Consider the following 24,400-nt stretch of genomic DNA (forward strand, 5'->3'; position numbering starts at 1 on the left):
TATATATATATCTCTCCTAGCAAAGTCATCCATATTACTTACTGTTTGGGGAAGACATAGTCTGAAATGTCCTTTGCTCTAGTGCTTTGCTTAGATGCACTAGAATCGAAATTCCAGGGGCCTTGTCTATTCTGTCCACTATTGTATATCTACGACCTAGAGGAGTATCTGGCAAATGATAGGCATTGAACATACTTGTTGAAAGAATAAATGGGTTAATATTTGTACAGGTTACTTATAGGAAAAAGACAAAAAGTTATTAAGTTAAAAAGACAAATTTAGTTATTCCTAGAAACTGTTTAACAGTTGCAAGTATTAGATAATGCAAGAAAACTTTTTAAAGATCAGTTTTTTAAAGCAATACAGTAATTATTTGTATTGTAGAGATAGCAAATGCATACTTAAACAGACTAAAATTTCCTATGGCAGCATCATATACAGATTAAAAAATACTGTATCTCAGAGCCCAGGTGAAGATGTCCTTTGGAAACCTGTCAAGTATTTTCCCCAAAAAAAGTCATTCCGTTTTTCTCTTGAGAAAACATCCATGCAGCACACTACAGCTGGAAATAAAGCAGAAAGCCCAGAGTCTTACTGACTTGCGGTTTCTCAGGAGATGGAGTTTGGGACTGCCAGAATAGCTGGGAATTGAGTGGATAAATCTCAGAAAGGAGGGAGTTATAGTAGGATAGCCCTAACTTCAAAATGTGCAGGGGAGATTCCAAGGAGCTCATTGGAAATAGCTGTGAGCCTATAAAAGCTGACTAGAAATTTCAACCGCTACCCTCCGTAGGGTAGAATTTGGTGTTTGATTCCTACGAAGTTAAAGGGTCTGGTAAATATTTGTGCTCATCGCAGGCCCATTCTAAAAAACCGTAAAACCAAACCTTCACAAGTTCTACTTGATTAGCCAGTGATTTAACTGCCAGGTATAATAAAAAATCTCACTCTTCAGGAGATAAGAGGCTCTTAAAATCTCTACTACATATCATCCACAATATCTAGTTTATAATATGCAATAATTACTAGACATGTGAAAAATCAGGAAAATGTGACTTGATGTCAGGACCGTCTTCCCCCAAATGGTGGCAGACCCTAAAATTAGCAGATTTTAAAGCAACTAGTATTTTCAATGACTTAAAGGGAGAGGCATGATCATAATGACTGAACAGATGGGTAATCTCAGTGGAGAAATAGAAGCTATAAAAAAGAATAATTAGACATTCTAGAACTGAGACGTATAATATCTGAAATGAAAATTTCACTGACTTAACAGCAGATTGGAGATGGCAGAAGAAAAAGTTGGTGAACTTGAAATAGATCAATAAAAATCTGCCAATCTAAAGAATTAAGAAAAAAGATTACAAAAAATGAACAGAGCCTTGATAGCCAATGGGACAGTATTAACTGTCTAACATGAATAAGAGAGAGATATAGACAGATGGGTAAAAAATATTTAAGGAAGTAATTGCTAAAATAATTCACTATTGAGCCTTAACTCTAGGAGACAGGTCCAAGATGGCAGATTAGGTAATCCCTATGCCTACTGCATTCCAGGATCACACCAAAATTACAAATTACAGAACAATCAACCTTAAGAATCAGCTGAAGACTAGTGGAACAGAACCCCAATAACTAAGGATATAAAAAAGAGACAACATCAAGAATGTTAGGAAGGGGAGAGATGCAAAGAGGGCTGACCCCAAACCCACCAGTAGTGGTTGAACTGTGGGAGGGACACCTCAATGGCAGAGGTCCCCCCTGAAGAGGGAAGAGTCCCAATCCCATGCAGCGCTCCCTAGCCTAGGGGTCCTTTGCCGGAAAGAGGAGTCCCCACGGCATCTTCAAGTGAAAATCAGTGAAGACTCTGTCTTCCCTTCCTCGTGGAGTGGAGAGCTACTGAAAGCCCAGATGCTCTCCTGTAGAAATGGCACACGGACTTACTCGTTTGTGGGCACTCACCTGATCTCTGGTGGAGAAGTGGCAGCTCGGGAGGTCTAGGAACATGCAGGGAAGGACAGAGTTGTGTGGCTTCAGGGTAGGAGCTGGAGGGACAAGAGCCATTGTTATTCCTGTGTGGAGCCTGACACACACGTGGCCTACAAGAGGGCGCCATCACTTCCGTGTTAAGCCTTCTCCCAAACGGCCAAGCTGGGACCACATTGTTGTAGTGGAATCTGCGTGTGCACACTACCTTGGTGATGCCTGCTCCCCAAACAGCTGGTGTTGCATTGCCCAGGACACTCTTGACTGCTGGGCTACTAGCCCTGCGCCACAAGTTATGGAAGCCTTTTTGCAGTACCTCAGGAAACGTTTGCTGGTGGGTGGTAACCCAAGACCTGTGCCACAGCATCTCAGGCAGCTCTTGGGAACCTGCAGACCTGAGATGGGTGGTGGCTGGCCATGGTGTTTGTGCAGGGTGGTTGCGGCCCCACTCCACTGGTGGGGGAGCCCAGACTGCATTGATTTTGTAGACCACACCCCTTAGTTCCCTGGAACCCCACCTTGCCCACCTAGAGCTGCATTGCTAGGGACGCTCTGGGTGCCTGGGTGGCTGGTCCCACTCCACAAGACATCAAGGCCTTTGGCAGCAGTAGACAGCCCGCGATGGCCCAGAGAGATTTTTGTGGTGGACAATGATTCAAAACCTGTGTTGCAGCCACTCTTGGGCAGCTCTTGGGGATTTGCAAGCCCAAAGCAAGTGGTAGCTGGCTGTGGTGTTCTCAGGGCATTTTGCAAAGTGGTCACAAGCCAGACACTGCCCCGAGGCAAACAGTGACTGACTGCAGTGTTCTTGGGGTACTGTGCAAAGTGATCACAGACCAGGCACTGGCATAACAACTGAATCTGTATTAACTTTGTAAAAATCACCAGCCATATCTCATGACTCCCTGGGACTCTGCCCCACCCAGCTAGTGCTGCATCACTGAGGGCACTCTTCAACACTGGGTCAACTAGCCCAACACTTGCACCTGAAGAGGTTCTTTCAAATGGCTGGGCTCTCTGGGCAGCTGGAGGGTAGCAGTAGGCCTAAGGGGCCCTGTCCCTCTTGCTAAGCTGCCTCAGGCCCACTATGGGTGGCAGCCAGCCTCTGTTCACAGTGAGGCCACCCACACATACCTCCAGGTGCAGCCCAGGCAGCAGCCAATCACATACAGCTTTGTAGCTTCTACCTGGAAGCTGTGGGCCAGTAACAGGCAAGGCTGAAATTGGCCTGCACAGGAGCCTCTACCAAGAGACACCAGAAACAGTACACCCAGAGGCCAGCTTCAGACCACACCACAGCACTACCTAGTGAGCTCCATAAGCATCACACCCAAAGCAGGGGTCTCAACAGGAACAAGAGCCTACAGGGGTGAATTCTCCTCTGTGGGGAGATAAGCCCAACACACAGCAGCTCATACACTGTGTGCATAGCCAGTCCTTAGAGTCAATCAGACTGAGAGTCAGCCCCACCCACTGATGCTCCAAAAGCAGTCAGGGCTCAATTACAATAGGAGAACACACACAACACACTCAAGGGACACTCCTGAAACACACACACAGGAGATCAGGGAGACTGCGCCATTGGACCACACAGGACACATACTACATAAGGCCACCCAGCAAAAACGGAGAGACATAGAAGATCTCTGTAATACATTGAAGCTAACACAGAGGTCAGCCAGAATGAGGAAACAAAGAAACATGTCCCAAATAAAAGAACAGGAGAAACCTCCAGGAATAGGATTAAATGAAATGGAGGCAAACAACCTACCAGAGACACAGTTTAAAACACTCATTATAAGAATTCATAAGGAACTTAGTGAGAATTTCAACAAAGAAATAGCAAGTATAAAGATGTAGAAACCATAAAAAATAACCAGTCAGAAATAAAGAATACAATAACTGAAATGAAGAATACACTAGAAGGAATCAACAGATTAGATGAAGCAGAAGATCAAATCAGTGACTTAAAAGACAAGGTAGCATAAAACACCGAATTGAAACAACAAAAAGAACAGAATTTTTAAAAAATGAAGACAGTTTAAGGGACCTGTGGGACAACATCAAGCCATAACAACATTTGCATCAGGAGTACCAGAAGGAGAAAGGGAGCAAGGGAACAAGAATCTATTTGAAGAAATAATGACCGAAAGCTTCTAACCTGGCAAAGGAAATAGACATACAAGCCTTGGAAGCATAGAGAGTCCCAAACAAGATGAAACCAAACAGGCCCACACCAAGACACATAATTAAAATGGTAAAGGTTAAAGACAAAGAAAATTCTCAAAGCAGCAAAAAAAAGACAACTAGTTACTCACAAGGGAGCTCCCATAAGACTGTCAGCTGATTTGTCAACAGAAACTTTGCAGGCCAGAGGGGAGTGGCTGGAAATACTCAAAGAGATAAACAACAAGGCTCTACGATCAAGATTACTCTACTTAGCAAGACTATCATTTAAAATTGAAGGAGAGATAACAAGCTTACCAGATTAAGTAAAAGCCAGAGGAATTCATTACCACCAAGCCAGTATTACAGGAAATGTTAAAAGGACTTCTTTAAGCAGAAGAAAGGAGAAAACAAACGAAAATTTAAAAATATGAATAATAAAATGGCAATAACTGTATCTATCAAAAATCACTTTAAATGTAAATAGATTAAATACTCCAATCAAAAGACATAGGGTAGCTGAGTGGATAAGAAAACAAGACCTGTGCATATGCTGTCTACAACACACACACCTCAGATCAAAAAACACACACTGACTGAAAGTAAAGGGATGGTAAAAGATGTTTTGCACAAATGGAAATGAGAAAAAAGCTGGGGCAGCACGACTTATATGGGACAAACAGACTTTAAAACCAAGACTATAGTAAGAGACAAAGAAGGACATTACATAATAAAGTGATCAATTTAACAAGAGGATATCACCCTAGTAAACTTTTATGCACCTAACATAGGAACACACACACACACACACACACACACACACACACGTACACACACGTACACATACATACATACATACATAAATAAATATATATAAATATATAAAGCAAATACTGACTGAGATAAAGGCAGATATCAACAGTAACACAATCATAGTAGGGGACTTTGACACCCCACTGACACAAGTGGTCAGATCTTCCAGGCAGAAAATCAACACGGGAACAGCAAACTTAAATGACACATTAGACCAGATGGATTTAATTGATATTTTCAGAGCATTTCACCCCAAATCAGCAGAATGTACATTCTTTTGAAGTGCACATGGAACATTTTCCAAGATAGACCTCATGTTAGGCCACAAAACAAGTCTTAGTAAATTTAAGAAGATTGAAATCATATGAAGCATCTTCTCTGACCACAGTGGTATGAAATTAGAAATCAGTTACAAGAAAAAAAAAACTGAAAAACAAACACTTGGAGAATAAGTAATATGCTACTAAATAACGAGTGGTTCAAGAATGAGATCAGAAGAAATCAGAAGATACCTTGAGATGATGAAAATGAAAACATAATGACCAAAAATCTGTGGGACACAGCAAAAGCAGTCCTAAGAGGGATGCAGGCCTAAGAGGGATGCAATGCAGGCCTACCTAAAGAAACAAGAAAAAAATCTCAAATCAACAGTCTATCTTTACACCTAAGGGAAGTGGGAAAAGAACAGCAGACAAAGCCCACAGTGAGTACAAGGGAGGAAATAATAAAGATCAGAATAGAAATAAAATAGAGGCTAAAAAAACCCCAAAAGATTAATGAAACCAAGAGCTGGTTTTTTGAACAGGTGAACAAAATGCAAACCTTTAACCAGACTCATCAAGAAAAAAAGACCCAAATAAATAAAGTCAGAAATGAAAAAGGAGAAGTGACAACTGACACTGCAGAAATACAAAAAAATTTTAAGAAAATACTACAAGCAACTCTATATACAGCAACAAATTAGACAATCAGGAAGAAATGGATGAATTCCTAGAAGCATAGAATCTTCCAAGGCTGAATCAAAAAGGAACAGAAAATCTGAACAGACTGATTACTACCAATGAAACTGAATCAGTAATCAATAAGCTCCCAACAAACAAAAGTCCTGGACCAGATGGCTTCACAGGTGAATTTTACCAAACAATCAAAAAAGTTTTAACACCCATTCTCCTCAAACTAATCCAAACAATCCAAGAGGAGGGAAGGCTCCCAAGCTCATTTTACGAGGCCACCATTACCCTGATTCCAAAAACGAGACAAAAACATAACAAAAAAAGAAACTATAGGTCAATATCCCTAATGAACATAGATGCAAAAATCCTCTACAAAATATTAGCCAACCAAATTCAGCAATATATTAAAAAGATCATATACCACTATCAAGTGGGATTCGTTCCTAGTATGCAAGGTTTGCAAATCCGCAAATCAATTAACGTGACACAGTACATAAACAAAATGAAAAATAAAAATCATATGGTCATATCAACAGATGCAGAAAAAGCATTTGACAAAATCCAGTATCCATTTATGATAAAAACTCTCAGCAAAGTGGGAATAGAGGGAAAATATTTCAACATAATAAAGTCCATATATGATAAACCCACAGCTAAAATCGTATTCAGTGGGGAAAAGCTAAAAGCATTCCCCTTAAAATCAGGAACTAGACAAGGTTGCCTACTTTCACCACTTTTATTCAGCATAGTTCTGGAAGGTCTAGCCACAGCAATCAGACAAGAAAAGGAAATAAAAGGCATTCAAATTGGAAAAGTGGAAGTAAATTTATCATATGCAGATGACATGAGAACCCCAAAGACTCCACCAAAAAACTATTAGAACTGATAAGTGAATTTAGTCAAGTAGCAGGATACAAAATTAATATTCAAAATCAGTTGCATTTGTGTGCACCAATAGGAAACTATCAGAAGGAGAAATTAAGAGAACAGTCCCATTTACAATTTCTTCAAAAACAATAAAATACTTAGGAATAAATTTAACCAAGGAAGTAAAAGATCTGTACAGTAGTACCTCGGTTTTCAAACGTCTCCATTGATGAACATTTCGGTTTGAACACTGTAAATTTTATGGATCTATGGTATCATTAGATAGTAAAATTCATGCTAAATTGCAGTTTTAAGGGTTGATTTTAAAGGTCTGGAACGATTAATCCATTTTGCATTACTTTCTATGGGGAAATCATGCCTCGGTTTTCGAACGTTTCAGAACTCGAACGGACTTCTGGAACGGATTACATTCAAAAACCAAGGTACCACTGTGGGAAATTATATAACACTGAAGAGAGAAATTAAAGAAGATAACTAATAAATGGAAACATATACCTTGCTCATGGATAGGAAGAATTAATACAGTTAAAAATCCATGCTCTCTAAGGCAATAATAGATTCAACACAATCCCTATCAAATTACCAATGACATTTTTCACAGAACTAGAACACATAATCCTAAAATTTGTATGGAATCTTAAAAAGACCACCAATTGCCACAGAAATCTTGAGAAATAAGAACAAAGTGGGAGGTATGACATCAAAGCATACTGCAAGGCTATAGCAATCAAAACAGCATGGTACTGGCATAAACACAGACACATGGATCAATGGAACAGAATAGAGAGCCCAGAAAATTAATTCATTCCTATATGGTCATTTAATCTATGATAAAGGAAGCAAGAATTTGCATTGCAGTAAAGACAGTCTATTTAATAAATGGTGCTGGGAAAACTGGAAAGATAAATGCAAAAGAAAAAAAAAAGAAAGGAAGAAACTGGACCACTTTCTTATGCCATATACAAGAAAAACTCAAAATGGATTAAAGACTTAAATGTAACACCCAAAAACATAAAACTCCTAGAAGAAAATAAAGGAAGTGAACTCTCAGACATTACACTTGGTAATATTTTTACTCATGTATCTTCATGGGTAAGGGAGGCAAAAGAAAAAATTAAACACATGGGAGTACATCAAACTGAAAATATTTTTCACAGCAAAGAAAACCAACAAAACAAAAAGACAACCTACTGAATGGGAGAAAGTATTTGCCAATGATAAATCTGATAAGGGGTTAATACCCAAAATTTAAAAAAAAAAAAAAAACTCATACAACTCAACACCAAAAGCCCCCAAACAATCCAATTAAAAATGGGAAGAGGACCTGAAGAGACGTGTCTCCAAAGAGGACATACAGATGGCCAATAGTCACGTGACAAGATGCTCATCAACACTAATCATCAGAGAAATGCAAATAAAAACCATAGTGAGATAACACTTCACTTCTGTCAGAATGGCTGTCATCAATAAAACAACAATGCTGGTGAGAATGTGGAGAAAAGAGAACCCTTAAGCACTGTTGGTGGGATTGCAAATTGGTGCAGCCACTATAGAAAACAGTATGGAGGTTCCTCAAAAAATTAAAAATGGAACTACCTTATGACCCAGCATTTCCACTCCTAGGTATTTATCCAAAGAAATCCAAAACACTAATTCGAAAAAATATATGCACCCCTATGTTTACTGCATCGCTATTCACAATAGCCAAGATATGGAAGCAACCTAAATGTTCATCAATAGGTGACTGGATAAAGAAACTGTGGTACATTTATACAATGGAGTGTTACTGTGCCATAAAAAAGAATGAAATCTTACCATTTGCAACAACATGGATGGACCTAGAGGATATTATGCTAAGTGAAATAAGTCAGACTGAGAAAGACAAATACTATATTATCTCACTTACATGTGGAATCTAAAGAACGGAAGAAACAAAACAGAAATAGACTCACAGACACAGAAAACAAACTGATGGTTGCTAAATGGGAGGGACTTGGGAGATGGGTGAGAAGGTGAAGGGTTTAGAAAATATAAATTTGGTAGTCACAAAATAGTCATAGGGATGTGAAATACAGTATGGGGAACATAGTCAATATTGTAAAGATTATGCAGGTTGTCGGATACTGGACTTATAGGGGGGATCACTTCATAGATTATATAAATGCCTAACCACTGCGCTATACACCTGAAACTAATATAAAATAATATTGAATGTCAACTATAATATATATACATAGTATTATATATATAGTCACAGGATGTAAAGTACAGCATAGGTAATAATAGTCAATGGTATTGTAATAGCTGTGTACATTGTCCCCTGGGTAGTGGACTTGGTGGGGTTATCACATTGTGAGGGGTGTAAATGTCTAATATGTTGTTTTGTACACCTAAAACTAATTTTAAAAAGAAAGATTCTCTTCTGTTGACTCCTAGAAGCTTTATGATTTTACTAATAACATTTAGGTCTATGAGCCATCTGGAATTGATTTTTATGCATGGGGTGAGCTTAAAGGTCAAGTTCCCTTTTTCTTCTTAGTAAAACAGTGCTATGTTTTTTGGTTTTGAAAGGGCTGTTCTTGGTGCTCACCCACATCACCTTTGACATAAATCAAGTATCCATATATATGTGGGACTTTTTATCAAGACTGTTCTCTTCCATTGGTCTTTGTGTCTATCCTTGTGATGTACCACACACTGTCTTCTTAATTACCATAACTTTATAATAATTCATTATATCTGGCAGTATAAGAGCACCTCCCCTTACACACACACTTTATTCTTCTTCAGGATTGTGTAAGCTGTACTTAGCCCTTTGTATTTGCATGTACATTTTATTGTCAATTAAACACACACACACGCACACACACACACTCCTAAAGTCAGTGGGGAATCACTGAGGTCTGAGTGATGATAAAAAATTTTGTATGTGATTTTAATAATGCTAAAGTCAGTTCAATAAGATTAAAGAATGCCTTTGTTATTAATATTTTACCATTGGTTTTATATTCTCTTATAGACTGTTCAGTAAGTTGACCTTTATTTTTAATCTAATGGTGAAGAACATACTCTTTTGAAGTTTTATAGTGAGTTTGTAAGTTTGTTTTAAAAACATGCAGACTGAGAATATACAATTAAATGATCTTAATGTTTTGTTTTGTTTTTTCAGAACATCTATGATAACAGTCTTCTATAAAATCAAACTTTTTCAAGAATTCTCTGAAAGAACCAAGTCGGATTTACTTACATCATGACTTAATCTGAATGCAAGAACAAGAAATAGGTGTTATCTCTAAATATAATGAAGGGCTGTGTGTAAACACAGACCCTGACTCAGTTCTAATGAGCATTTTAGACATGAGTTTACATCGCCAAATGGGTTCAGATCGAGATCTTCAGTCTTCTGCTTCATCTGTGAGCTTGCCTTCAGTCAAAAAGGCACCCAAAAAAAGAAGAATTTCAATAGGCTCTTTGTTTCGGAGAAAAAAGGAGAACAAACGTAAATCAAGGGAGATAAATGGCGGTGTGGATGGAATTGCAAGTATTGAAAGTATACATTCTGAAATGTGTACTGATAAGAACTCCATTTTCTCTACAAATACCTCCTCTGACAATGGATTAACTTCCATCAGCAAACAAATTGGAGACTTTATAGAGTGCCCTTTGTGCCTTTTACGGCATTCTAAAGACAGATTTCCTGAGATAATGACTTGTCATCATAGATCTTGTGTGGATTGCTTACGACAATATCTAAGGATAGAAATTTCTGAAAGTAGAGTTAATATCAGTTGCCCGGAATGTACTGAACGGTTTAATCCCCATGATATTCGCTTAATATTAAGTGATGATGTGTTGATGGAAAAATATGAAGAATTTATGCTTAGACGGTGGCTCGTTGCAGATCCTGACTGTAGGTGGTGTCCAGCTCCAGACTGTGGGTAAGAAGATTTTGTTAGCTTTTTCTTGAGTTAATTTTTTTACTTGTGATAAAATAAGAATTTGCTGACTATTACTCAAAAGAAAAATCTTAACATGTCAGGTCATTCATTCATTCAATCGACAAACATATTGAGTGCTTACCAGGTGTCAGGCAGTGTTCAATGTCAGAGGCAGGAAACTTAACTCATTTTTACGAGCATATTGTCTCTGCACAACATTCACTTAAGAACAGTTTTCAGAAGAAAAGGTTAAAATGGTAGAGTGCAGGATCTGGTTGAGGGCAAAATTGATTTTCCCCATTCAATTGGAAAATTTTTATTTTGATATAACAGATGAAATGATCAGGGGTTTTGTTTTTGCTGTTGGCGGGGTCATTTATATAAATTTAAATGACTGTTTTGAAAGGCACCTTACCATGTGTAACAGTATGATTTGTTTATGTTGGTGTACATAAGTATTTACTAGTCTCAAGATCTAGAGATTATGTAATACTTCATCTGCCTCATGTTTTTTAATTACAAATACCATTTTACCAACATTTAAAATAATTATGCTTATATATTTGATTATTATGTCAATAGCAATCCCCTGTTTACGGAACATTTACTATGTAAAGTTGTCAGAACTAGGGAGAAACAGTCATATACTCTTTTTTTTTTTTGACAGTTGAATTTCTTTTGAACATTAAGTCACTTTTTGTAAGCTAGTAAACAGAATCAAAGTAAGGCAGTCTGGTCCTGTAGGGATTCAGGCCAAATCTTGCAATCTTCAGCATAATACAGGGTGCTAACAACGGGATTATAAACTCTAAATAACAACCTCTTATCTACGTTTTTCCTTAGGAAACAGCCAAAAGTCCAGTCCTTAAAGGCATGATGCACAGAACATCTTGACCCAAATTATATGCTCTAGCCAACCTATTGGTAAGCCAGATCAGAGCTGGCCGAGGACGGTGAACAGAGAGAGTGTTCATAATACATTTTGAAAACTTACTCTGAGGTTTAAAACCGTCCTGGTTGCTGTTAATAAGAAAGCAAAAAATATTACAGATGCACTCAACACTGATACTTGATTTTGCCAAGGTCTTCCATTAGAACACGAAATTAGAGATGAGTAGGGGATGAGATACTTAGATATTTTCAATTGAATTATGCTCTCCTATACTGCCAGGACCTTGTACTATAACATAAATAACAATAATATGTTAAAGATAGTATCTAAAATGGGCCAAGGTTGGGTATGCTTTCAAGTGTATGGCAGAAGCAAACTCTGGGACCCGTGAAGAGGTAAACTCTCAAGAAAAAGATGAGAAGAAAATAGGGATAATGAACTTGAGCAGAAGACAGTATCCTATCAGAAGAACAACTTAGACAATTGTGTCACTCTTGATCCCTGGAACCTCTGTACAACATTTTCACTGGTGCAAGTGTGCAGGTTCATTAGAGTAGATTTGAAGTTAGATAGCAAATTTTAGGTTAAAAAAAAAAAGCTTTTGGGAAATCATTATAGCAAATACTCCTATAGTAAGAATTCAAATAGAAATATGCTTATGTATGCTTATATAATGTTTATTATCTGGTTTTCTAACTATCTTTTGTGGAATCCCAGGGTTAAGAGGTGCTCTCACATGTTCCTTTAAGCATTTAATAGCTTTAAAAAAAAAAGTGAAAATGGTGGACAAATTAAAAAGAGACTTAATATCAGAACCTGTGTCCAGAAGAGATTCAGACAATAAATCCAGGAGCACAGGCTTTCTGGTGACTAAAATAAGAATATTCTCTTGTGCTGGATTGATCATGTCATCATAATGGATAATATCGACACTCTCAACCAAATAGAACACAACAGATAGGGCTGAGACACAGATTCTAGTTTGTATAGGAACTTGATTTTAGAGGAATGATGCCAAACCAATTGGGAAAGGATTATTGAACATATGGAATTGTGAAAATTAGCTATTTGAGGGGGAAAAATTAAGATTGTCACCACACATAACACATCAAAACAAAATCAAAACAGATTATAGAAACAAGTTATATAAATAAAAAGAAAAGAATTAACTAAAAGAAAATACAGATGAATATAGCTCACCAGCTACCATGCTATTTATTAAAATTGAACACACATTTACTCTATAACTTACAAGATCCACTCCTTGAAGAAACTCTTGTGTGCCAGGAGGCATCTAGTTAGGATACATGTTTAAGAATTGCATAATAGCAAATAAAAAAGAAAAAAAACAAATGTTCGTTGACAGTAAAATGGATAAATACATTTACTTTATGGTTACCTCTTGAGAGAAGAAGGATGTGAACTTCAAGGGGCAATCAAGGAATTTCTAAAGCCACTGATAAGTATGATAGCCGTAGGTTCTGATTTGCCCAAGATAGTTTCAGTTCATGCTTATTGTACTGATGTAATTTTTAGTAGCATTACTACCTTTCTTTCTCAGGTGTCCCAGTGTAGGTTGTGAATTATATGATCACCCTATAGATACTGTTTTTAACTTGGGTGGGTACAGTGGTATTGGTTTTATTATTCTTTATAAGTTCTTTTATATGTATGACATTTTTCAGTAAAATTTTAAAATTTTTCATAAATTTGTAGTTTGGGTTATTTCTATACGTTTTCTTCTCATTGACACTTCGTTGTTAAAAAGTAAAATGCCTTAGTATTCTAAATATTTTAGAATTAAATATAAAATAATAGAAACACCTACTTTAATAAATTATGTTATTATGAAAACAACCATTTTGTTCTTATGTAAGTTTAACAAAGAATTGGGTTTGCTTAATTTGGCTATAAATTAATTTTTTGTTCTGGTGGTTGTCAGTAGTCTTACCTCAGAGGACAAAGAAGACATGTCACAGACATTACTTTTATTTGTGTATTTTCATTTGTATTTAATTTATGCTGGCTTTCAAATAGCATATTTTATGTACTTGATTACGTTACAGTTTTTATGATTATGTTATGTAGAAAAATTTACCCAGTAACAAAATTTATATGGATACTTGGAAAACCTAAAATACTACATAAGCCCTCATTAAAATTTAGTTTTACATAGCATGAGCATGCACAGAGCTAATTTTGAATCTTCATCCTATCATGTTATAAGAATTGAGATAGATCTCTAATATTATTACTACCATAATTCCTAGCTTTTCATAGCTCTTATCATTTCACATCTCTATTTCTGAAGTTTTGTTTTGTTTTTATATCAGTCATTCAGATATTTAATTCACCTGTGTACCAGGTACTAGAGATTTAGTGAACAAAAAACCAAAAATCTCTGCCCTCTTACAACTTAAAATCTTTGGATTCACAGAGGGACACTTTTTATTTAAACTCAATTTATTATTTAAATATGACATAGGGAATACTGGTAAATATCTGCCTGTTTGGCAGTTATTCATAAAAATGCTTAGCCAACAGTAGTAGGACCATAGGCATGTATGTAATACATTTCATTGTACAACACACTTGAAAGGCTTTTTTCCAAAAATACTAAATATGAACTTACGAATTTTTCCTTCTGCATTTTGTATTTGTCAATATAACCATTTTCTATGTCTGACATCAATTTTACTTAAACACGTAGTTTTACACACTTTGAGAAATACTGCTCTTAGCTCAGAGTGGAAAGAAAACCTGGCCCGGATTCTATTTGAGAGATTGCAGCGTTTCTTACCTAACATTCTTTTCCATTCTTCTGAGGGTCAACACAGATTAAACTTGTTTAAAGGACAGTATTTCTTTTAAAAAAACAAAAACAAAACTTGACAAGGGGCCTAGGAGGCCAAACCTGTGTGCTGTGATTTAACCAGCGTAAAGTTAGCCCTAGCCCGGTTCTAGAAAATGCCAGTTTGCACAGGTTCAGAGAAAAATCTGGCCATAGCGGAGGAGAAGAATTGGGGTGAGAGGCATGTATGAAGGGAAGCATAGAACTTGTCTTGGATTAAAATATCTGATTACCTCCCGCCTTGGAGTCCTAGTTTGTACATTGTCTAGGCAGATAGCAAAAAGTTGGCATTTTGGTTTCTGTTATCACTTGTTTCAACTGACTAAAAACCACCCTTTTGCCAGCACACATTATCCATGTCATCTCATGTGAGTGCATCTGACTTTGCTAGGGAACTGTTAATGATTTATGTCTGTGAGCCCTATCTATAAAAATAACATTCTTCCACTCACACCCTTGGTAAGAACCAAGTTGATACACTACAACACAGGAGACATGTCAGCTTTCTCTTACTAATTAGCGGACTGAAGAATGTGGCTTTAGATATGCAGCCAAAATGCCTTGCTAACACTCCACCTCTAAGTTAGACTGACTTCTCCAGTAGTCTGGTAGTTTTCAACAATTGTAGGCCTCCCCTGCAGCATATACTCAAAAGCAGGACCAAACGCATCCTCTGTAGGAAAGCAGATCTGGAAAGGGAACTAGGAGATGAGCCTCGCTTTGTTGAGACCTTCTCCCAAATATATTGTCACTCCTTTTCCACTGCAATAACAGTAACTTCTTGTAAGTGGAAACATGAGGCTATTGATTTTGATATAAAACCTGAATTTTCCGTTTAACTGGATCACATAATATTGGTATTTCTGATTATATATTTTTGTTCTTTAAAAGTTGTGTTAAAGCTTGGACTTCTGGATAATCTTTCTTCGTTCATTTTTCTCATTTTTTAACTAAAAATTTATTGGGACTGTTATATCTTTCTTAGGATTACATTTCATGTTAGATATAGTTGTCGTTCTTGTGCCTTCATAAGGAATTTGTTCTAGACAGAATATACTGCCCTAGCTAATAATCCTGCTTCCTCAATTTTATCAGTATTGTAAGTTGTGGAACTCTAGTACTGTGAAACTCTCCCAGGAAATAGATGTCTTAGTCACATAAATTCGGGAAATAGTGCACATATACACTGAAGGTTGGTATGTTAAAAATTCTTTTAGCAAATACTAGAGTGAAAAAAACAAACAAAAAAGCACTTTAATTTTACTTAGCATTTCCCTAGCTTGACCACTGCGTACTTTCTTCGTAGGGATCACCTGTTCACAATCCAGTGAACAGAAAATACTTTTGGAAAAACTATCCTATTTCAGTCCTTTCTTGTTTTCCTTACTTTCTTCCTATCTCTCCAACCCTGCCTAAGTAGGAAGGTTTAAGCATTTCAAGTAACTAGAGATCTTCAGCTGAAGAATAGACAGAAAGTAAGACTTAAGTTAAAAAATGGATCATAGAAGGAAATGGAGCTATCTTTTAAACCAAGGTTTGGATACTGTTTAATCCAGAAATGTTTAGCATTATTTGTTTATCTCTGTGACCTTCTGCTGGTCCTGTTCTTTTCCTAAATAATACTTAATGCACTAGAGCAGAGAGACTTCTGAAATTTTTCTTTAAAGCTAGTGTTTTGTATTTAATTTGTTTCACCATTTGCTTCTATTATAATTTGAGAGCCGTTTTCCAATGGAAAACAAGTTTGGCTCCCCACACTATGAAACTGATCTTCAAAAGGCCTTTGAAAACACATTTTCAAAATATGTGAGTGCTAGGGACATTTAATTCCTTGATATGTTATAGAATGTGCCTAACCACTTATTATTAGGATTGAATGTGTATGGACACAGAACACTTACATAGTAAGTACTCAATAATTGTTAGCGTAAGGAAAACTACTAGACACACTATCCTTTTATAGTTCTCAAAATACACATTCATGAAAATATTTGGTTAGTATTATTAAAGGTAATCCTGTTTTCGTTTGGAATTTGCCCAGATTGAATGGGACTTGAATGTTTGGTTCTGGGGTAGGGCACCTTAGCTTTTATATTAAAAAAAAAAAAAAAACCTGAGAAGTAGAGTGAAAGAAGATGGATGTACTTTATCTCTAACATTTGAGTACACATGATGTGCCCTGAACTAATTCTCTTTCCCTTTCTCCCTCCTTTTCTCCACCTCTTTCTCCCCCTCCCTCTGTTCCTTCCTCCCTCCCTCCCTCCTCAGCCCTCTCTCCCCCCTACCTGTATTACCTTGTTTAAATATCACAACACTTACTATATCCTAATTTTTGAACTGCATCAAAAGCTACATTTTCACCAAGTATTAAATGTTTGACATTGTAATGCAGAATGATTGCTCTACATGTCAGCTGTTAGTTTGCTCCAGGTAATTACACTGCCTATTTAAACAATGCTAAATAGATATTCACCATCTGCGTACTATAAGCAGTGAATCATTTTCAGGAAGCTTAAGTGTCTATCTCTAGACTCAAAACTATAAGGAATTTTCATCTTAAAGCAATTTATGAAGCTATTTTAAGTTTAATTACTGAGAAGAAAATGTGTTTTGAGTTCTCAGGTTTTTTGCTCTACCCCTTCATGTTGTTAGGGATGCTGTGCCAGATTTTGGAACTTCTGTTGTCATGAAATTTTGAAATGGCAAAGTTGACATTCTCCTTTTAATGCTTGTCAAGATGTGACGAACTCCCTAATAGAACTTTCTCTTGGAAGACTCTATGCCTAAATCACTAATTAAAAATTAAGTCAGTTCTTAAAAGTTTTGTTTAGTGATATTCTACTATACTGAAAAACCTACAAAATTTAGAATTATGATATAACCTAATTTCTATTAATCTACTTCATATATTTTTATAAATACTTACTTTGAAAGGATATGCTCTTCCTAAGTTTATCTACTTAAAGCACTCTCAGTGTTCATATTAACTGTAGATCTGTTTCCCTATTTAATTATTTGAAAGTTCTTAAGTTTATGTCTAAATTTGGCTTTCACAATTATCAATATAATTACTGCATTTTATTTTTGCAACACAATGTACGTTAATACTTCAGTTGTCCAGTAAAATTTCACTATATAAAGCAACAAGATTTTTACTCTTGTTATGTCTAGAATGCCTACCAATGTTTATTTTTAAATGAATATTCAGAAATTAATATTCAATCTAAATGACATATATTATACTGATGTAGAAATGATAGTAACTTGTATGATCAAATGGGCATTAATCAAGCACAGTGCAGAGGTACTAGAAATGTCACTGGAGCAGTCATTGCTTATTTGGCCTACTAATGGGTCAAGGGCAAAGCTGAAGCTGATTTTGGCTGAATACTGAGACTAAGGAAACTTCAGTGAATTCCTATTCTATGCTTGGGAAAACTTTGTTGTAGAAAGAGTATGTAACTTACATAAAATTATATAGGGAATAAGTGGTAGAAGTTGAACTTGGACCAAGTAGCCAAAACTTTTCTTCTGCCTTTATAAATTGTGACTGACTTAAAAAAATAGGTGGTCTTAGCATTGTTCACTGCACACACACAGCTTCCCCCATTCTGTCCCCTCCTCTTCCCACCTTCCTTTAAGAAAAGGTAGGATAGAGAAGAGATTTAGAAGAAAATGCCTTTCCTTTTCACTGAAATTATTTTGAAGGCTGCTTTTGGATTATAACTTGATAGAAAATAAAGTGTAGAGTCTGAAGATATTTTTATTGAGACTGCAATGAATAAACCCTTCGGGAAAATTTTGAGCTCAGGGAAGTGAAACATTGCTAAATTACCTCTGTTGCTTTAAATTGCCTTTCATTCAGTCGTGTTTGGACATATTTATACTAGACAATGATAATTGCAGAATTGGTTATGTCAGAAATAAAGTGTAATTTAAGTTGTCAAGTTTAAAGTGTGAGATAATAAGGGAGCAACAGGTCTAAAACTAGAAGAACTTTCTCTTGAAATTTTGCATAATTTTATAGATTATATAATTTCAATAAATTTAATAAAAATCTCATAATTATTATTTAAATATTTATGCCAGTATCAATAGGAGCCCTGAAAAGTCCCCTAAATTTCCAGGCAAAAGGAAATGTTTGATATTTACAAAAGCCTTTTATTCATTGATAAGACTTGTTTCTCTTTCAGAGAGAACCAGAAACCCCTAGATATTTTTTAATGGAAAGTTTTATTGAGATAATTGTAGATTCATGTACAGTTGTAAGAAATAATACAGAGAAATCCTGTGTATCCTTCACACGGTTTTCCCCCAGTGATACCATTTTGCAAAGCTATGAAACAATATCACAACTACTAGGTTGGTCAAAAGTAATTGTGGTTTTTGCAATTATTTCTAACCTTTTAAATTGCAGTTACTTTTGCACCAAGCTAATATTATGTGGGCATTGATACAATCCACCAACCTTATTCAAATTTCCCCAGCTTTATTTGTACTTGCGTATGTGTTTATTTAGTTATATACCATTTTATCACCGGTAGGTTCATGTATACACCATCATAGTGCAGGGACTGAATAGTTCTATCACAAGAAAGATCCCACATGTTGCTCTTTTATAAATACATATACCTCTCCCCTGCCTTCTCCCCTCCCCCATCCCATCCCTAACCCCTGGCAACCACTAAGTCTGTTTTCCATTTCTAAAATTTCATCATTTAAAAATGTTATATAAGTGGAATTATACAGTATGTAACTTTTTGAGATTGACTTTTTTTGTTCAGCCTCATTCCCCAGAGATTCACCCAAAATGTTAAGTGTACAGGTAGTTTCTTTTTGTTCTTGAGTAGTATTCCATGGCTTACATGCACATAGTTGTTTAACCATTTATTTGTTGAAGAAGGACATCTGGGCTATTTCCAGTTTGGGGCTATTACAAATAAAGCTGCTGTAAATATTTGTGTACAGGTTCTTATGTGAACATAAGTTTTCATTTCTCTGGGATAAATGCCCAGTAGTGCCCAGAATTTATTTTAAGTCAGAAATAACTTTTTTAAGTGATTTTTTTTTTTTTAATTGGGGAACAGTGTGTTTCTCCAGGGCCGATCAGCTCCAAGTCATTGTCCTTCAATCTAGTTGTGGAGGGCGCAGCTCAGCTCCAAATCCAAGTTGCCATTTTTCAATCCTTAGCTGCAGGGGGCACAGCCCATAATTCCATGCAGGAATTGAACCTGCAACCTTGTTGTTAAGAGCTCACGCTCAAACCAACTGAGCCATCTCGCCACCCCTCCGGCAGCTCAGCAGCAGCTTGTTGTCTTCAATCTAGTTGTGGAGAGCTCAACTCACTGGCCCATGTGGGAATCGAACCGGCAACCCTGTTGTTCAGAGCTCGCCCTAAAACCAACTGAGCCATCCGGCCACCCCAAGTCGGAAATTTTTTAAGTGTCCAAAATTTTAACTCAGAAAATTGGTATTAGGACTAGTCATGAATCTACTGTTCTCAGTCTTTTATCTAAAGCAAAAAATTTCCTGATTGAGAAAACAAGTTTGTGTACTTTTGGTAGGAGATTTATACCAGAGACAACTTTTACCATGCATCTTAGAAAAAAATATGAGAATTTATGCATAAATACAAGATAATCACAAAATTTATGAATTGGCATAGTTTGCCATTAACTGACAGTTATAACTGGTCCATAGTCATTGTATTTTCAAATAGATAATTTTTTTATCTTTCTGATTTTAAAAGTAACAAGTAATTGTAAAAATCAGAAATGTACACATACAAAAAGAAGAAAATTAAAACCCTTATACCAGAAAAACTACTGTTGAGATTTTTGGTGTATTTCCTTCTGGTCTTTCCTATGTGCACACAATACTAAATTTAATAGAATTTTATAAAATTGGGACTATGTACACAGTTTAGGCTACATACACAGTTTGATATCCTAGTTAAAGGTTGAAAGTTAAAATTGAACTTTAAAAAATGCTATTTATACATTTATATGCCTTCTTTTGTGAACTGTTTATTTTTTCCCTATTTTTATATTGATGAAATAATGTCAGGACTTATGACTGCTCATACATAAATAGGAAGAGCATTTAAGTTGGGTAGTATTTTTACTTAATGAGTATCTCTTGTTTTATGTCACATTTTAAATCATTTTTCTTCTTTCAAGATACGCTGTGATAGCATTTGGATGTGCTAGCTGTCCAAAATTAACTTGTGGGCGAGAAGGCTGTGGAACAGAGTTTTGCTACCACTGTAAACAGATTTGGCACCCCAACCAGACCTGTGATGCTGCTCGACAAGAAAGAGCCCAGAGTTTACGTCTGAGAACCATACGTTCCTCATCCATTAGTTATAGTCAAGAGTCTGGAGCAGCAGGTATTTATGTCTAACTTTTTCAGTAAAATATTTGACACACACAGAACACTAGATATTTTAAATAAAAAATAAAATACAGGGTTGGACAATTAAGTTCGCAAACTCAGGTAGAAAAAGTGCTGCGTACCTCATTGCTGAATATCACCACAAGTCTACCTTCGAAGTGCTCCCCTTGGGAAGCTATGCACCGATGCCAGAACCTAGTCCACCCTTCAAAGCAATCTTGGAACTCTTTTTCTGGAATGGCATTCAGAGCTGTCGTATTACCCTTGATGTCTTGAATGTCATAAAAATGTCTTCCTTTCAATATTTACTTTATCTTCGGGTAAAAAAAGAAGTCATTGGGGGCCAAATCAGGTGAGTAGGGAGAGTATTTCAATACAGTTATTTGTTTACTGGCTAAAAACTCCCTCATAGACAGTGTTGTGTGAGCTGGTGCATTGTCGTGATGCAAGAACCATGAATTGTTGGTGAAAAGTTCAGGTTGTTTTCATCTAACTTTGCCACGCAGCTGTTTCAGCACTTCCAAATAGTAAACTTGGTTAACTGTTTGTCCAGTTGGTACAAATTCATAATGAATAATCCCTCTGATCTCAAGAAAGGTTAGTAACATCATTGCAACATGTTCGCGAACTTAATTATTAGACCTCGTATTCAGTTCCTGTTATCACCTGTTCTCCTTTCAGTTTTCAAGTGTTTTATTTGTTAGCATTCATGTCCCAGAAGCACTCATTCTATCCTGTGGAAGAAAATAGTATTGACATTGGAAAGATTTTACTGTCAAAGAAAAAGGAAGTGTCATGATGACTTAATAACTGATAGCCGAAGATGGTCCAAAACTGTTGTTTATAAAGGTGTTTTATACAAAGCTTAGCAAATATTTTTAATATTAATTTCAAATATATTACTTTTTGATTATTTCTAATTTTACAACTATCACAAAGTTACAGATTTAAAACAGTAATTTTGGAATCCTTTTCATTTACATACTTTGTGAAATACATTTTTTTTATTAGTTTCAGGTATACAAAACAATGCAATAGTTAGACATTTGCACCCCTCACAAAGTGATACCCCCCCCCATCTGCTACCGATCTGGCATTGTATATAGCTGTTACAATTCCATTGACTGTATTCCCTATGCTGTATTCCACATCCTGTGATAGTTACATAGATATTTAATTATAGTTGACATTCAGTATTATTCAACTTCAGCTTCAGCTGTATAGCGCAGTAGTCAGGCATCTACAGTTTGGGAAGTGGTTTCCCTAGTAAATCTAGTATCCATCTGGCATCCTTCATAATCTTTACAACATTATCGATTATATTCCTCAAAGTGAAATACATTTTTTATTTACAGATACCTCATCCAATTCCAGGATCAAAGATTCAAAATCATACCTCAGTGGGGAGGACACTAAGAACTTGGTGTCTTTGGCTAGCAGTTTAAAAATTAGCTGGGGAGCTATACATGAGCAGTGAATGTATGCATCTCATAAATCTCAAAAATTAGAGACAAAATTCTGAATATTCTAATATTTTTTGAGTAAATTCAAAAAGTTAATATTTTAATTATAGAATTTTTATTTTTATTGAAATTTCAATCAGTTTTAGAAATATTCTCATTTTTCTCACTGGCTGTAAAGGGGAAAAACTTGGAAAAAATAGAAAATTTTCAAGAAAGTAATTTATTTTTCTACCAGCAATGTATTGAGATAATCATGTACTTTATGCAATTAGAAAAAAAGTCTTATTCCAAACAAAGAAGCAAAAATTTGTAGACAAACACAACAGTTTAGTGGTTACCAGAGAGTAAGGGAGGAAGGAGGTTGATAGAAGAGTATGAAGGGGGTCAAATACATGGTGATGGAAGAAGAATCTGGGTGGTGAGCACACAATGTGATGTACAGCTGATGTATTATAGAAATGTACATTTGAAACCTATATAATTTTAGTAACCAATGTCACCCCAATAAACTTTTTTCAAAAAAGAAAAAAAAAGTCTTATTCAGCATTTAATGTTGAAATTAAAATTAAATAAATTTAAGTTCAACATTTAATACTTTGTATAATATGGATTTTCATGCTTGTTTGCTGTTTGACTTGTTTCTGTTTCCTAAAGATTTGGGGTGTGATAGTTTCTTTTGATGTAATCTATAAAAAAATGAAAATCTTGGCTTCTCACTGACTTGTGGAAAGAAAAGGGGAAAGCGATGTGCCATCTAAAATGGTTTTGTTAATCCCTATTATTCCAGATACCTTGGTATTTTTTGTCTCCCATTATCATGATACATTGAAAAATTAACTGCACTTTTAATAATGATTCGTACAATAATAATAATTAGGTGGCTATTTCTTTTGAATCAGTCACCTGAAGATAACTAAGTATGCTTAATCATGTGACATGTTAAATAATTTATATTATGGTTATATTTGTCTTTAACCTGTGACAGTATTGCATGTACATAAGACTTACAGTTACTAGGGATTTTATGCACTTGGAGTTACATTTTAAAGGAACCACATATTTTTCTTTTCTTTTTTACCATGTTTTCCTCCCTTCATAAAAATATGTTAAATTGGCTTCCTTCCCCCACCTCTATCCCCTACTACTACCATCCTAAGAGATAACCACTGTTAACATTTGTTGTAAGTCCTTATAGTTAATGTGATGAGGCTAGGGGCACGGGAGGTTTAAAACAAATTTTAAGAACATAGTGTTTTGTAATCTGTTATTTTTTTCTTAACATGACAATGGCCCACACTTTAACAGTAATAAAAATATAGTAATCAAAAAAGACAAAAGCCTTATCAAACTCTTTACATAGGAATGGCAAACCTTTTTTTAGTATAAAAGACCTGTGGATTAATTGATGCTTGGTGAATGGGGCATCAATTGACCATCTAATCAGGAAAACAATTTTATTTAGGATTTTTGCATTTTGAGAATATTTTGAGAGCAATATGCCATATACCATGTTTCCCTGAAAATAAGACGTAGCTGGACAGTCAGCTCCAATGCGTCTTTCTGAGCAAAAATTAAAATAAGACCTGGTCTTATTTTACTATAATATAAGACCCTGGCTTATATAATATAAGACCGGGTCTTGTATTAATTTCTGCTCCAAAAGACACATTAGAGCTGATTGTCCAGCTAGGTCTTATTTTCTGTAATGTGCATAAGTAAATTTTTTTCTGATTTGTGTTTAAAGCAGAGACAAAGCAGATGAAACAGCCTTTCATAGATAAATAAGTATACAGAGAGTGCAAACATGTGGGCACAGGTATATCAGGAATACATTACTTATAGTGTTAATTCTCTAACATATAATCTTAACATATTAAGAGGCTGTTTTGTGTTTTTAGGACCATAAAAATAAATGGGGATGGCACCTTTCAGTTTGTTCTGAAGATTGCATGTATCATAGCCAAAGCCTGGTTCTTTTTCTCTAATTGGATGGTTCTAATTGGGATATTTATGACTTGAGTATATTCTAGAATGAGGAAGTTTATCAATTAATATGC

At 35.8% G+C, this 24,400-nt stretch overlaps 1 protein-coding gene across 4 annotated transcripts in view; it reads left to right on the forward strand.

Annotated features, from left to right (window-relative positions):
* Positions 1–24,400, forward strand: part of RNF19A (ring finger protein 19A, RBR E3 ubiquitin protein ligase) — an 84,676-nt gene that overhangs the window by 17,792 nt on the left and 42,484 nt on the right. For all 4 annotated transcript variants that reach the window (XM_081070814.1, XM_081070812.1, XM_081070811.1 and 1 more), the window contains exons 2-3: positions 9,976–10,744; positions 20,667–20,875. In XM_081070814.1, coding sequence (XP_080926940.1) covers positions 10,071–10,744; positions 20,667–20,875 — 883 coding nt within the window. In that variant the 5' untranslated portion in view covers positions 9,976–10,070. The remainder of the gene's footprint in view (positions 1–9,975; positions 10,745–20,666; positions 20,876–24,400) is intronic.

Source organism: Rhinolophus hipposideros, assembly GCF_964194185.1.
Source record: "Rhinolophus hipposideros genome assembly, chromosome: 13".
In the NCBI taxonomy this organism is placed as follows: Eukaryota; Metazoa; Chordata; class Mammalia; order Chiroptera; family Rhinolophidae; genus Rhinolophus; species Rhinolophus hipposideros.